The 13,442-nt window shown below is 40.1% G+C and overlaps 1 protein-coding gene across 1 annotated transcript in view; it reads left to right on the top strand.

The window, feature by feature from the left end:
* Window positions 1-13,442, top strand: part of OGDHL (oxoglutarate dehydrogenase L) — a 54,543-nt gene that overhangs the window by 32,287 nt on the left and 8,814 nt on the right. Inside the window, exons 16-17 of the mRNA XM_065638668.1 lie at window positions 1,771-1,898; window positions 11,472-11,650. Of these exons, the coding sequence (XP_065494740.1) occupies window positions 1,771-1,898; window positions 11,472-11,650 (307 nt within the window). The remainder of the gene's footprint in view (window positions 1-1,770; window positions 1,899-11,471; window positions 11,651-13,442) is intronic.

Raw genomic sequence — 13,442 nt, forward strand, 5'->3', positions numbered from 1 at the left:
TCCCTCCACCTGCTGGTCACACTTTCCTTAATGCACCCCAGGATACCGTTGGCCTTCTTGGCCACAAGGGCACATTGTTGATTCACAGTCAACCTGTTGTCAACCGGAACTCCCAAGTCCTTCTCTGCAGTGCTGCTTTCCAGCAGGTCCGCTCCTAACCTGTACCGGTGCCTGCGGTTATTCCTCCCCAGATGTGGAACCCTATACTTGCCCTTGCTGAACTTCATTAGGTTCTTCTCTGCTCAGTCCTCCAGCCTGTCCAGGTATTGCTGGATGGCAGCACAGCCTTCTGGTGTGTCAGCCCTTCCTCCCAGTTTGGTATCATCGGCAGGCTTGCTGAGGGTGCACTCAGTCTCTTCATCCAGGTCATTGACGAACAGGCTGAACGAGGCTGGACCCAGTACTGACCCCCAGGGAACCCCACTAACTACAGGCTTCCAACTGGACTCTGCACCATTGATCACAACCCTTGGCTTGCTTTCTTCCTGTTTCACTACTCATCGTTATCAATAGACAGATGCTAGATAAAGCTGCAGATAGAAGGACAGGGATCTTTCTCATCTTGGAGACACACTTTGGAGAAGGGAAGGGGGAGAGAGAGAGAGAGTGATTCTGTGCTGGTTTGATGTCAGTAAACCTGACAACTGCGCAACAGCAGTATCTGACTTGTGTATCTGTGCATTTCTGGCTCTCCATCTATGCTCATTGCAATCACCTTTTGCTGGGGAAACAGAAAGCTTTGTGCTCAAGCAGCTTATTGGCTAGGTAAGCCTTTTATCTTTGGCTGAATGAAAAAAAAGTAACAGGCAAAAATTATTTCTGCCTAACAGCTGTTTGGTGTGTGTATTTCCCTCTTTCTATTTCCCTCCCTGTGCTGTTCTTCCAAGATTCTGTCTTTTCCTGGCCTTATATTGGTGACTCCTAAATAAATTTCAAAGCTCTTTTGCTGGCATTCATTATAGCAAAGGGAAGTACAAAAAGATACAGTTTTGGCAGCTATACAATACACAGTAGTTGTTACCAGTATAATAACTGTCCTTATGTTAGTGGTTGTAAAGCGGGACATATTGGTGTGATTCACTCAGTTACTCTGCTCAGAGAGTTAATGGATTACAGTAATTACTTCAGTCATCTCTGGTTTGGTAGTGTTCCTCGGTGCCCCATTCTAATGCTGATTAATGGTGTTCTGGAGATCTGTAAATGGTGCAAGTGAGTGCAAATAGCAGGAAAGAAGATACAACTGCTTCAAGTCTTGGTGCTGAGATGAGATTAGAGCTAATTTTTGCATAAAAGACAAACAACAGTTGTTTTAAGGAAAAGATTAATAGTATGTGCCAAGGAGGCAGAGTGAAATGCTTTTTATAACAATTTTGTGGTGTGTTTGTTTTGTTGGTGTTTTATTCTTTGTTTGCTTTATTTTGGTTTTTTGTTTGTTTTGGTTTTTTTTAAATCAGTTTATTTTATAGCAACAACCTCCCCACTCTTTCCCATCTGCCCCCCAGTTCTACTAGTGATGAAATATTTTCAGTTTCCCTGAGAGCTTGAGAACAAGCCTGGAGAGTTGGTGAAAGTCCTTACAGTGCAAGAGTTGTAGAGGTGTGACTGCATTGCTGGGTTTTGGCCAAACCAGGGCGCTGTGCAAAGCAAAGGCAACTGTGTCGTTTGCGTGCTTTCGAGAGCATAGCTTTGATGGTTTATCTTTGAAAACAGCTCTGTTAAAAGCCCAAAGTTGTTCTTAGCTAATACATTTATTTCAACAACTGTTTGTAGCCATCGTCATCATGTGCTTCATGATCAAGAAGTTGACAAGAGAACGTGTGTCCCCATGAATCACCTCTGGGAGCAGCAGGCCCCCTACACCGTGTGCAACAGCTCCCTTTCCGAATACGGTGTCTTAGGTAGGTCTCGGGGTAACTGTCTGACAGATCTGCTTATGTTGTGACCGGTCTCAAACAAGATGTTGGAACTGATGACTTGTAATCAGGAGGAATTTTTTTCCAATTTTGCATTAATGTAGTTAAGCCTCCTGGCTACAAAATTTGACTTTGTTACTTGAGTTTGCCAAGCCTCGAAACAAACAAAAGTCTCCTTCTGTTAGTGGCATTTAAAAATAAACTCTGCCTTTGTTGTACTTTGACATTATCACATTCATAGCAGTTTTATTCCAGATGAGAGCCAAGAATTGCATAACAGGGGCCTATGATCCTATCAAAATGCCTAAACTGATTCCCCCTCACCTCATCCCCTGAAAAAAAGTAGTTCTACCAAGAGATTCAATAAATTTACCCTACTAATTGTAATATTTGTCCTTTTAAGCCAAACTCTTGTTTTTTTCCTACAGTGTGCCATGATGGGTTTTGATTTTAATGTACATTTCAGTGTTAACATTTTGGCATAAATTTAAAGTTAGAAGGGAAAACTTCAACTGGGTGTTGGTTTGTTTGGGTTTTTGTTTTTAATTTTTGAATATGTTGCCTGTGGTATCAGGCACATGAACTTGCAGGTTTTGGCGTGCCTGCAGTGCAAAACTTTCTGCACTGCTCCAGCAGAACACCTGTTTGTTTAAGCTGCTTAGAACATGCTTGGACTTCAAAACTATAAACTAGGAGACTTCAGCAGCTTTTGATGTAAAAGTCACAGACTATGTTAGCATTGGTCTCATCAGTATTCAACTGGACATTATCTAGCAAAGACAGAAGATGAATTTCAGAGAATAATGTAGCTATGTGAGAAGCAGAGCTCAGCAAGAAAGAGAATGTGGAAGAAAGCTGTGAAACAGTTATATATGAAACAGGTATCAAAGCTCTCCCTCTCAGGTTCTGGCATCTCTTAAACAAGCATCTCCACATTTTACAATTATGGGATTCAGGTCAAAGTATCTGTGTGTTGTGGCTGATGCTGGAACATGGACTGAGTGCTTTCTCAACATGGAAGTAACTGTCAACAAAACGAGGGACAACTTGTAATACAAATATAAAAATATATCCTAGCCTTATCTGAACTGCTGTTCTGAAGGGTGCTATTTCAAGAAAACAAATTCTTGTTAGTGATAGTATTAATCTCAGTGAATTATATTTTTGGTACTGGACAGACATGTTACCTTCAGCCACAGAGAATGGATAACATCCATGATGAGGATGGCAAGAGGAATGTGGAGCACAAAATGAAGACAGCTAATAATTTATCAAAAATGTTCTTGATTCTATGGATAAATGATTAAATTTTGTTTCATACCCATTTCAGAGCTAGTGTGAAGGAAAAAGATGAAACATTGTACTAGATAAAGATTGTAATTGATAGCCCCATACTAGCTACTATGAAGAAAATTAATTCTATCCCAGACAAAACCAAAACAATACATGCTACATATTACCTATTGCTATAAATATTAAATTGGTATAAAACTGTATGGTTGGAGCATGGAGTGAAGAGCTGAGATTTTTTTGGTATTTTTCTCAGCTCTGTGGTAGAATTGGTGTGAACAGAAGTTTGCATCTCTATAAGCCAATATAGTAATATGTATATGTAAATTCTAAATAGGAGAGTGCAAAAAAGGATGTGTATAAACATAAGAAAAATAATTGGCATAAATAAAACCCAAGTATTTAATTTTTTTTCTTACATTCAAATAATGTATCCAAATGTGAAAGTGATGAATGTCTGGATATTACTGAAATCTGATTTTGTTCCAAAAATTACACCTCAATAGATGTAGGAAGCCTAGTGTTGATATGGTGTGGAGGGCAATTCTTATTGCCACAGTTCTGTTCTTCAAAAAATTAACCAAGTGGGCGCTCTTTCTTTCTCTTTCTTGATCTCATCCTGCTCACTATTGCTCTTCACCCTTCCCCAGCAGCAGAAATGTGAAAGTTGATTTAATAACTTTCATTGAATACAAGCATACATCGAAAACAAGAGTATAATTTCTGTGCAATTCTGCTTCAGCAGAGGTGATGACAGGTTCTTCAAAACTAATGATGTTGATATTTTATTGTTAAGAACTTTGAATCCTTCATGTCTGAAGCATTTTCTAACAGTAAAAGAGATAAAAGAGATTAAGTTGATAGAAATAGTTGATAAACAATGTTTTTTTTTTTCTTTACTAAAAATGCTATGTTTCTATGTTGAAGCGATTTTATAATTACGTTTCCTCTCCCTTGCTAGCTTTTACTGATCAGCCTTCTCCAAAATGTTTACTCTTGTGATTTGTATCCACAGAGAGACAATGTATGGAGAAGCAGCTGTGTGTGAACATGTCTCCTCTAGTTAAGCATCTCAGTCAAAGAGGAGCTGTCAGAATTGTTACCTGTTTGGCTGGTAACATCACTGGGTCTCCTTTTTCATATGTGGAAGAATAAATGAACATTGGCAGTTCAAGCAGTTGATTCTTCAGGAGCAGCAAACCAACCCCACACTTTATTTTCTCTAACTGCTATTTCTACTATATAAGCCTGTTACAAGGAGCAGTTTGGGATTAGTGCCCTAAAGTATTTGGTGGGGGGGGAGAGTTGTGAGATATAAAGGAATAAAAAAAATGGTGTTAAGAATTTGATTTGTGACTGTGTTAACATGTAGTACTTCAGAAGCATTTTGGGAATTCCCTTAGTTTCTGTGAATTAGAGCTAAGTAAAAATGAGTTGAACAGCCCAGCATGATAAAACTACAGATTATTTCCTTGGCAGGTACCTAAGCCAAGAGCTGGCATCTGTTCAGAGCTGTGAACTTTGCACCAAGTTATTGTTGAGCTGGTTAGGAACACCTGGGGTGTAACTGCTCCATTAAAATGATACTCTGACAAGACTGATCTCACTTAGAAATAAATCAAAGGCAGTCTTGTTAACTTGTGGTTCAAACAGTTGCTTGTGTTTTGTATACAGGAAGCTGCAGTGTTATGTACTGAGGCATCAAATCAGAGTATTTAACAACCTCTGATAATTTTGTTTGCCTGCTATTTTTAGCTGTATGCAGATTGTTACAATTTCGTAGAACTGTAGAATCATTTTGGTTGGAAGAGACCCTCAGTATCATTGAGTCCAACCATAGCCTCACTCTAGCACTAAACCATGTCCCTAAGAACCTCGTCTAAACACCTTTTAAACACCTCCGGGTATGTTAACTACACCATTTCCCTGGGCAGCGTGTTCCAATGCCTGACAAATTCAGTTTTGCATCCACTCATCTAGCTATAAATTTTCCCTTTCAGTGAAACTGAGTGTCTGGGAGTATAAGTGATGGCTGTGTGAAGTCATTTAAGCAAAGAAGTTTGAGTTTATTTCCTGATGGAGATAGAGGAGAAAAGCAAAAGTAACACTTTTGCTCATTCTTTCCTCATTCTGACATTAAATTCCTGCACTGATAAGCCCTCTATAACCATTAGTTAACATTCATGCCTTAAGTCACTTTGAAATCATATTGAATTAAGCTATAGCCTTACGTTAATTCAAAAACTACAGTTCTTCTGACAATCATGAAAAGTGCTGTGGGGAAAAACACCACGTAAGATGCTGTGTAAGCTGCCACTTTGCTTGACAACACCTCTTTCTCTGCCAGAGTGATGGAAAAACAGAAAGGGAGCACAGCAGGAACTGGACTAATGGAAACAAGCATTTCTGCTCTGTCTGTCATCTATGGACCTTAATGAACTTCAGCAATTAGAACATTAGTTTAGCAACCTTAGTCAAGTGCTGGGTATTCTTTCCTCTCTCCCCTCAGTTTGGAAGCTGCCTGAGCTGTTGCATGGGGTCCTGTTTGCTGTGCCCTGCTGTGCTCTGAGCGGCTGCCTGGGGATCAGAGCTGGCTGGTGGTTTTCCAGCCTTGGTGTGCAGGTTCTTTACCTGCCATTCTTTGCAAATTATGTCTTGCAGCGTGGTTGTCTTGGCACTGGGTTTTCTCACAGCTTAAACCTGTTCTTTGTGTCTCTAGCTGTGTAAGAGTTAATCCTTTAAACTCACAGAGTTTGCACAGCATCCTGAAGAAATTTTCAGTTCTTGTCTCTGCAGACACAAGCAATAAAAGTTTGCAAGGTCTCCGCTGCAGTTTTTTTACCCTTTCCCTTACCCTGGGTAGGAACCTGCTCCCTTGCAGTTCATGTCCTATCTCTAGAACTGTGCAGTCTTTCTAGCTTGGGTCACCTTCCATCTCTTTGACTCATCTGGTGCCTCAACAAATCCTTTCAGGTGAAGCACCTCACCCTCTCCTTGCTTGTTCACCTTGCATCTGTCTAGACATCTTTCCGCCAATATAATTTTTTTAAATTTAGCAGTTCAGATCTTGCTCTTTATACGATTTTTTCCATGTGCAGGTAAAAGTCATAATTCTCGGTAGACTCCCTAGCAGTTGCTGTAATTGCTGGTGGAATAGCTTTAATGTTGGGAACTATCATTGTCATTTGCCTAGTGGAAAATGTGTTCTGCTATGCCAAAGATGGGTATACCACAGGCATGTCTTCCATTAAATAGTAGTCTTAGCAGAATAAATTTCAAAAAATTAATCATAATGTATAGATTACATTTGGATATATTTTCCCAGATGTTTTTATGGCTGTCAGAAAGCTTGCAAAAGGTATCCGTGTTAGGATCACACCTTTCAATGCAGCTTTACACAGGACATTGTCACCTTGTGGAGGTTATTAGCACAAAGTGGGCGACAAGATAGGAAATAAGAAATGACACTCTTTTTTCCTGGTGAATTTTAAGGTGATTTTGGTAGATGAAACAGAATTATGTGTGTGCCGTGACCAAGTTTTAAATATGTGTAGAATTCCATACTCTTTGAAAAGCACCGTGTGATTACTGATAACTCCCAGTGGTCAAGAACTCAGTTCATTCTTCTCTAAGAGCTAGAGTACCCCATCCTTACAGAGAGCAGCATATGGGCAAATAAGTCTGGAACATATTGCATATTTTCTCAACCATGTCACCCAATCAGTAGAAATGGTCTCTTAGTGCTTGTGTAAAATTAGAATGGGATTCGAGCCTGTCTAGGGAAATCTATTTTTCAGATACTTTTGGGAACACGCATTGAAGGAGTTGTGTAAATTTTTCCACCGCTTGCATTGTGTTAAAAACAATAGAATCACACAAATAAGGAGGACAGAGATTTAAAATATGTTCTGAAAGAAAGGCCGTTCAGGCAGTCAGGCCGAAGGCATGGTCAGCAAAAGCCATCCTGTTCGGTAATGCGCTGTCATGGTGACTCACAGATGAAAGGCCGTCTGTCTGATTTATCACTCACCTTTTGGCCTCTGACCTACTAGTTGCCTTTTGGTGTGCACGTGAGCATCTGCTGGAGTTATGATGGACCTTTCAGAGTTCACGAATCCAGAAGCCATGTGACTCAAAGATTTCTTGCCATGGAGATGGTAAGTGAAAAGCTGGGTTGGAGTGACCAAGGAGCAGACTATGAAGACACACTGTAAAAACAATACGTGAAACTGTTTTCTGTTTGAATAAAAACTTTCACTTGACGGTCTTGTTGTTTTTTCTCTCATGCAGTTAATTTGTCCTGCAGTTGTTCCTCTACTAACCTTCCAGGAAAGTTTGAATACTGGCACTGACTAAAGAGCCTGTTCCTGGAGCAGAAGAAAGAAATCCTGTAGCTCCAATTTAGCTGTATAGTCATCAAGTTAAGCTAAAGCAATTTCAGTTGCACGTATAGATGACTTATGTCAAAACTTCATGTCAAGAGTTGCAATAATGTTCTTGTAGTTGGTGTTATAGAGGGACTTCTTTGATACATGACTAATCTCACTAGTTTTGTTGAGGGTTTTCCTTGTGGAACTGACCATGTTAGTTTAAACTTTCTATAACTGCATGTTCATTAATTCTCAATTTCATAAAGTGGAAATGCTTGTCCTTCACTTTTTTTTTTAAAATTATTATTATTATTTCTTTTTATGCCACTCCATCCCCCCATTTGATGGTAAAACTTTCAGGGAAGGAACTACTTGTGTATGCAGCACACAAAGAGCTCAATCTTAGCTTAGAGATCCAAGTATCTCTCTGACAGTGAACATATAATAAAAGTTGAATGAAAACAAAGAAGGTTTGAATAGGTTTGACTTGATCATGAAGTCTTCCTCCACAGCCAAGTCAATTACCTGGCACTAGCAACATTCAAGTAACTCATATGCTGTATGTGCCACATGTTGTTCTCTTCTATGTCATCATATACTGAATTTTTTAGTGCTTGGAATGCCAGGCCATCTTAAAAGTATTTTAGGTATTTTTCTATTATTCCTTATGTAGTTTTTTGGTATTATAGTTCTCTTTGAAGTAATTCTCTTCTCCGTTGAATTCCACAAAGAGAGGCTCTCGTAGAGGGACTGCAGCCTTTGGTCACCAGGGTATAAATCATGAATGACAGGTATGTGAGAGATGTCAGCTGTCACTTGCTGGTGACCCTGTAGCAGTAGCCTTCTGTGTGTGGAGAATGTCAAGACGCTAGGCTCGTTTCTTCCAGGCTCGTTTCTTCTTAAGTTTTTTGAAATTCCTGAAATTTTTCTAATTAGAAGAGTTGTAGGGTGAGTTTGATCAGAGTCAGGAACTGTGGTTCTAGTGACTTTGGGTTTTATCGTGGCTTCTGAATAGTTAGCTGTAGCTTACTAAATACTGGTGGTCACAAAGCAATATTGGATTTTACTGATCTACAATATTTAGGAAGTCTGTTAAGTTCCTGATTCATTATTGTATTTGGGCTCATAGCCACGTGAGGTTTTACAGATTGATATTTTTGTCCTGTACTCCTGAGAACGTCTGGAGGTTAAAAAAAGGAGGAGAAACCCAAATTATTGCACAGTATCTAGACAGGTGTACTGCCCTCTCAGATATGGAGGGATTTTTCTCTGCATCCCAAATGCCAGTCTTAGGCACATTTTTGTCTTAATTAAATGTACACTACTCTTATGACTCTTTGGAGGTGGGGGGAGACTGGGGGCCAGCGGGACAAATTAAGCAGTACAGATATTTTGTTACCAGAAACTGTGTGAATTATTGCCTTAGCTGGTTTTGCTATCAAGGCTATATTGTAGCATTTGAGTGGCTATCATGTCACTGTAAGGAAACTAGGCAAAAATGGAAATTACAGTAACTTGAATGTAGCAAAAACATCAAGCTGAGTTCAGCATAGATCAATGGTAGCGGGATAGGACTCTCTCTGCAACTTAAGTTACATGTGCAGATCTTAAAATAAATAAGCCGCAAAGAGACAAGAAATCCATATCAGTCTGTTATCTCACTCTGAGGTTTTTTAGTCTTGCAATTACTAAGGAAAGAGTTACAACTCACTATATTTTACCTACAATTTTACAACAGCAAAGCTAGTTGCGCTGCTAGGGTAACCTTCAATGAGAGTCTTCCCATGTTGTGGTTCTGTATTTGAAAATAGATCTTTTTATTCTGTGCAGAATGTAAAAACTTCAACTTAAACCGTATTTATTTGTTCTCTATGTGTATTGAATCAGTTTTCCCTCAGTCAGAGCCTCTATATCCAGAGCAGTGCTACATAGCACTGATTTTTTTTACTGAGAGCTTTAACTTTTTTGGTTTTAATCATTCCAAATTATAGGTGTAGAATATGAGTACAGGTATTAACTCAGCACTCCAGGCTCAGCTATATTGAAGTGTCAAAGGAAAACATGAGCAGAGATCAAATATATATTTTTATATTATTAGATATATTTAGGAGTTCACAGTGGAACATGGTATAGAAAAATACCTTAAACTTAAGTGTGGTCATTAAACTTGGGTACATTGCACATAGCTAGGTTCTCATTTTCTGATGTGACACAAAATTCTGCATTATTTTTAATGCTACACAGCAGAGGCCATGTAGCACATGCAAACACTCTTGTAGTTTTCTAACTTTTGCCTTTGCAGAACTTCTAGGAATCAATTACCAGCTTATACTGCAGTAGCAGTTTGGTTTGGTTTTCTTTTCTCTCTTTGCCAGTCATCTCCCCAGGTCCTGTTGTAGAGCTGGGGCTTTAGCATACTGCAGCAGATCTCTCAGTGAGAGCAATAATTTGTTTCTGCCTTTTAAGAGATACCCATGGAGCCTGTTGAGAGCCTTCAGTTATGTTTGGGCCTTGACAAGTTTTAAGAGCAGGCAACAAGCTGCCTGGCTTGCTCTGTCCGGAACACCCAAGTTGCTGTCAACCAGGCTGCTGCTGTGCGTTTGTCCTGCTGCGTTAACCTGACGTGGCCGAGTAAGTGGGAATGTGTGGCCCTTCTTCTCTGTATGGAGATGGTGAATTTACAGTTCAAACAGCACAAGTTTAGGGAAACTTCTGCACTTACCTGCTACTGCGAATGACCTGAAAATGGGTTGAGATCTTTGACACAGACTGGAGAGGGGGAAGGTTACGTCCTTCTGTTTTCACTATCTGAGCTAGTGATATCATAGAATCATTTAGGTTGGAAAAGGCCTTTAAGATTGAGTCCAGCCCTTAACCTACCACTGCCAAGGCCACCACTAAACCGTGTCCCTAAGAGCCTCATCTATACATCTTTTAAACCCCTCCAGGGATGGTGACTCCACCACTTCCCTGAACAGCCTATTCCAATGCCTGACAACCCTTTCTGTGAAGAATTTTTTCCTAATATCCAATCTGAATCTCTCCTGATGCAACTTGAGGCCATCTCCTCTTGTCCTACTGCTTGCTACTCAGGAGAAGAGACCAACACCCTCCTTTCAAGTAGTTGTAGGCAGCAATAAGGTCTCCTCTCAGTCTCCTTTTCTCCTGGCTAAACAGCCCCAGCTCCCTCAACTGCTCCTCATCAGACTTGTGCTCCAGACTCCTCACCAGCTTCATTGCCCTTCTCTACACTCTCTCCAGCGCCTCAATGTCTTTGTTGTAGTGAGAGCACTTCTGGTCTTCTCTCTGCCACTGAAGCAGAGACCTAAAGGGTCCTTAGCCCTGCCAAAGAAAGGATTGTTTGCCCAAGTCCCTGATGTGTCTCCCATGTACCTATTATATTCAAGTTTATTTGAAGATCCAAAGGCTATGATCCTGTCTATAGGCGTATGAGAGGAAAAACAAAACAAGCCACACAACAGTGTTTTGCAGGGCTGTGCGAGTAATGAAAGTAACAAATAGCTTCTTGAACTAGTATTGCGCTGCAATTGGATTTTTACAGGAAAGGATGGTACCTACCTCAGTGACCTCTCAGGAAAACATCACATGGAAGTCTGAGTTATGGGAAGAGTTTTAGTTCATTTAAAAACTCTGTTGATATTTAAATGTTTGAGGAACAGTTTGAAGGATTAGAGTCGGTATTGGAAAAACATTATTTGGTAATCTTTCTGATGGAAATGGTACTACTGAAAACTGCATGATTTATAACAAGGCTACAAAAATCTGGTTCACGCTCTCATTTTGGTTTTGTTTTAATTTAATTTCTTTTATGAGAAATGAACAGAATTCTCAGCAGGTCCATTTCTTTTCTTAATTCTCCTACTTGTTTGGTTCTCAGGTTTTGAACTTGGCTTTGCTATGGCGAGTCCCAATGCCCTGGTGTGCTGGGAGGCCCAGTTTGGTGACTTCTACAACACAGCGCAGTGTATAATAGACCAGTTCATCAGCTCCGGCCAGGCCAAGTGGGTTCGTCACAACGGGATCGTCCTGCTCTTGCCACACGGAATGGAAGGAATGGTGAGGGCCACGGGCTGGTGCATGAGGGAAATGCTGGTTGTGTGTGGCTATAAAAGCCAAAGGTCTTGGGGATCCAATGGTGATACAAAGCCAGGGGAGGAACACGCTGTTCAACATGTTGGACTGCTTCAGTGCTGCAGAAAAGAACGTGGATGGATTGATCAGTAAGAACCAAAGAAAACTGAGAAGTATTTCTAAGCTCTTAGCTTTGTGTCGTTAGTGGCATGTACTATGTTTTCCCCATTTTTTTCTTTTTTCTCTCTCTTTTTTTTTCTTTCTGTTCCTAAGATGCTGCCTTCTTTCCCTAGAAAGCTAGGTTCTTAGCGCACAGTAAGAAAGAAATCATCAGCCTCTAGCAGTACTTGCTTGATTTTATTCTTCGTGAAGTATGTCTGCGTAAACTCTGCACTAAATTAACTTGTAATGAAATTATATGAAACAACTTTAAATCTTCTTCAAAAATCATTGACACTGGTTAATTTTGATATAATAAGAAATTTCCCTCTTTCTGAAAAGGAAAATGTTTCTACTGGCTGTTGACTTTCTTTGGTGGCTGGTAGGAGGAACTACACAGTGTCTTAGAGGGAAAGGGCATGGACAAGCTCTGTATATAACATTATATGAAGTTCATATCAGCAGTAGAATTATTCTTCAAATCTTCTAAATTATTTTTAAAGGTTACATGAGGATCATGTCAGGCTAGGTCTTTTCCTTTTCAAATGCATTAACATTCATGAATTGATGCATGTATGTTTCTAGTTTTCTATTAAGAAAAGTACATTATGTGCCACAGTGTCAATCTCCATCTGTATAAATGCTCTAGACCCTTTTGCTACAAACAGCATCATTTTTATTCTCACAAACAATTTCGTTTATTTCCATTCCATTATAATCCTGTCTTGATATACTGAGGTGCATTCATATCTTATGAATGGCTTCCGTACCCATTTGTACATGAAGAATAAAGGGTCTGATGCTGTTCACAAGGGTTTTGTTAAATTAATATTTTTTTAAATGGAACCTGAGGGATAGCCTGAATGTGCCCTCAGCAGGAGGTGTGGTCCTCTGCAGGGAAGCACTCAGCTGAAGGGAGCTGGTTCTCTGCAACTTACAATACAGTTAATCTTTCTTTTCTTTTAGCCACTTGGCAACTAAGATTTGCCAAGATCTTCTGAAACAAGCTTATTTTGCTACTAGTGTCAGGTGTTATTGGAATTTTTAAGAATCGTACCAGGCTGCTGAAATCTGTTATCTTCCCAGAGGAGCTTTCCATTACGGGAGTGTTATTCTCTCTATAACTACAGCGTTGGGGACAGAATGATTTGGGGAAGGATTCGTAATGGGATATGGATCCCTTCACCTCTAGGTCATGCATTCACAGGCAAGTTGGCTGTGATTGAAAGTCTCTGCTGCCTAATCACTCCCTGGGGACTCATCTGAAAGTAGCTAATGGGTTCAGTATCGGTCTCTCTGGATAGGTGGTCACAGTAGAAATAAACCCTGCCCCATCCCACGCAGCAGTTGCCGGCAATCCGACTGACAGTGTCAGCAGAGAAATCAAAGATGGATGTGAACATTGAGGCTCTGGACTGAGGTTGTTGCTGGGGCAGCAGATCTGTGTATGTGAGGGAAGCCTCACATGTCTCTCCTGTAATTGTTTGCTTGTAACATCTCTGTTTGCAGTGTACTGAATTCAGTGTGCTTGTGAAGCACTGCGTTTGTATCTGTATAGGTTGTACTTAGTGTAGGATTTGATTTACAGCAAATAGATGTCCACAGCAGAGGTGTTGCA

Source organism: Caloenas nicobarica, chromosome 7, assembly GCF_036013445.1.
Source record: "Caloenas nicobarica isolate bCalNic1 chromosome 7, bCalNic1.hap1, whole genome shotgun sequence".
In the NCBI taxonomy this organism is placed as follows: domain Eukaryota; kingdom Metazoa; phylum Chordata; class Aves; order Columbiformes; family Columbidae; genus Caloenas; species Caloenas nicobarica.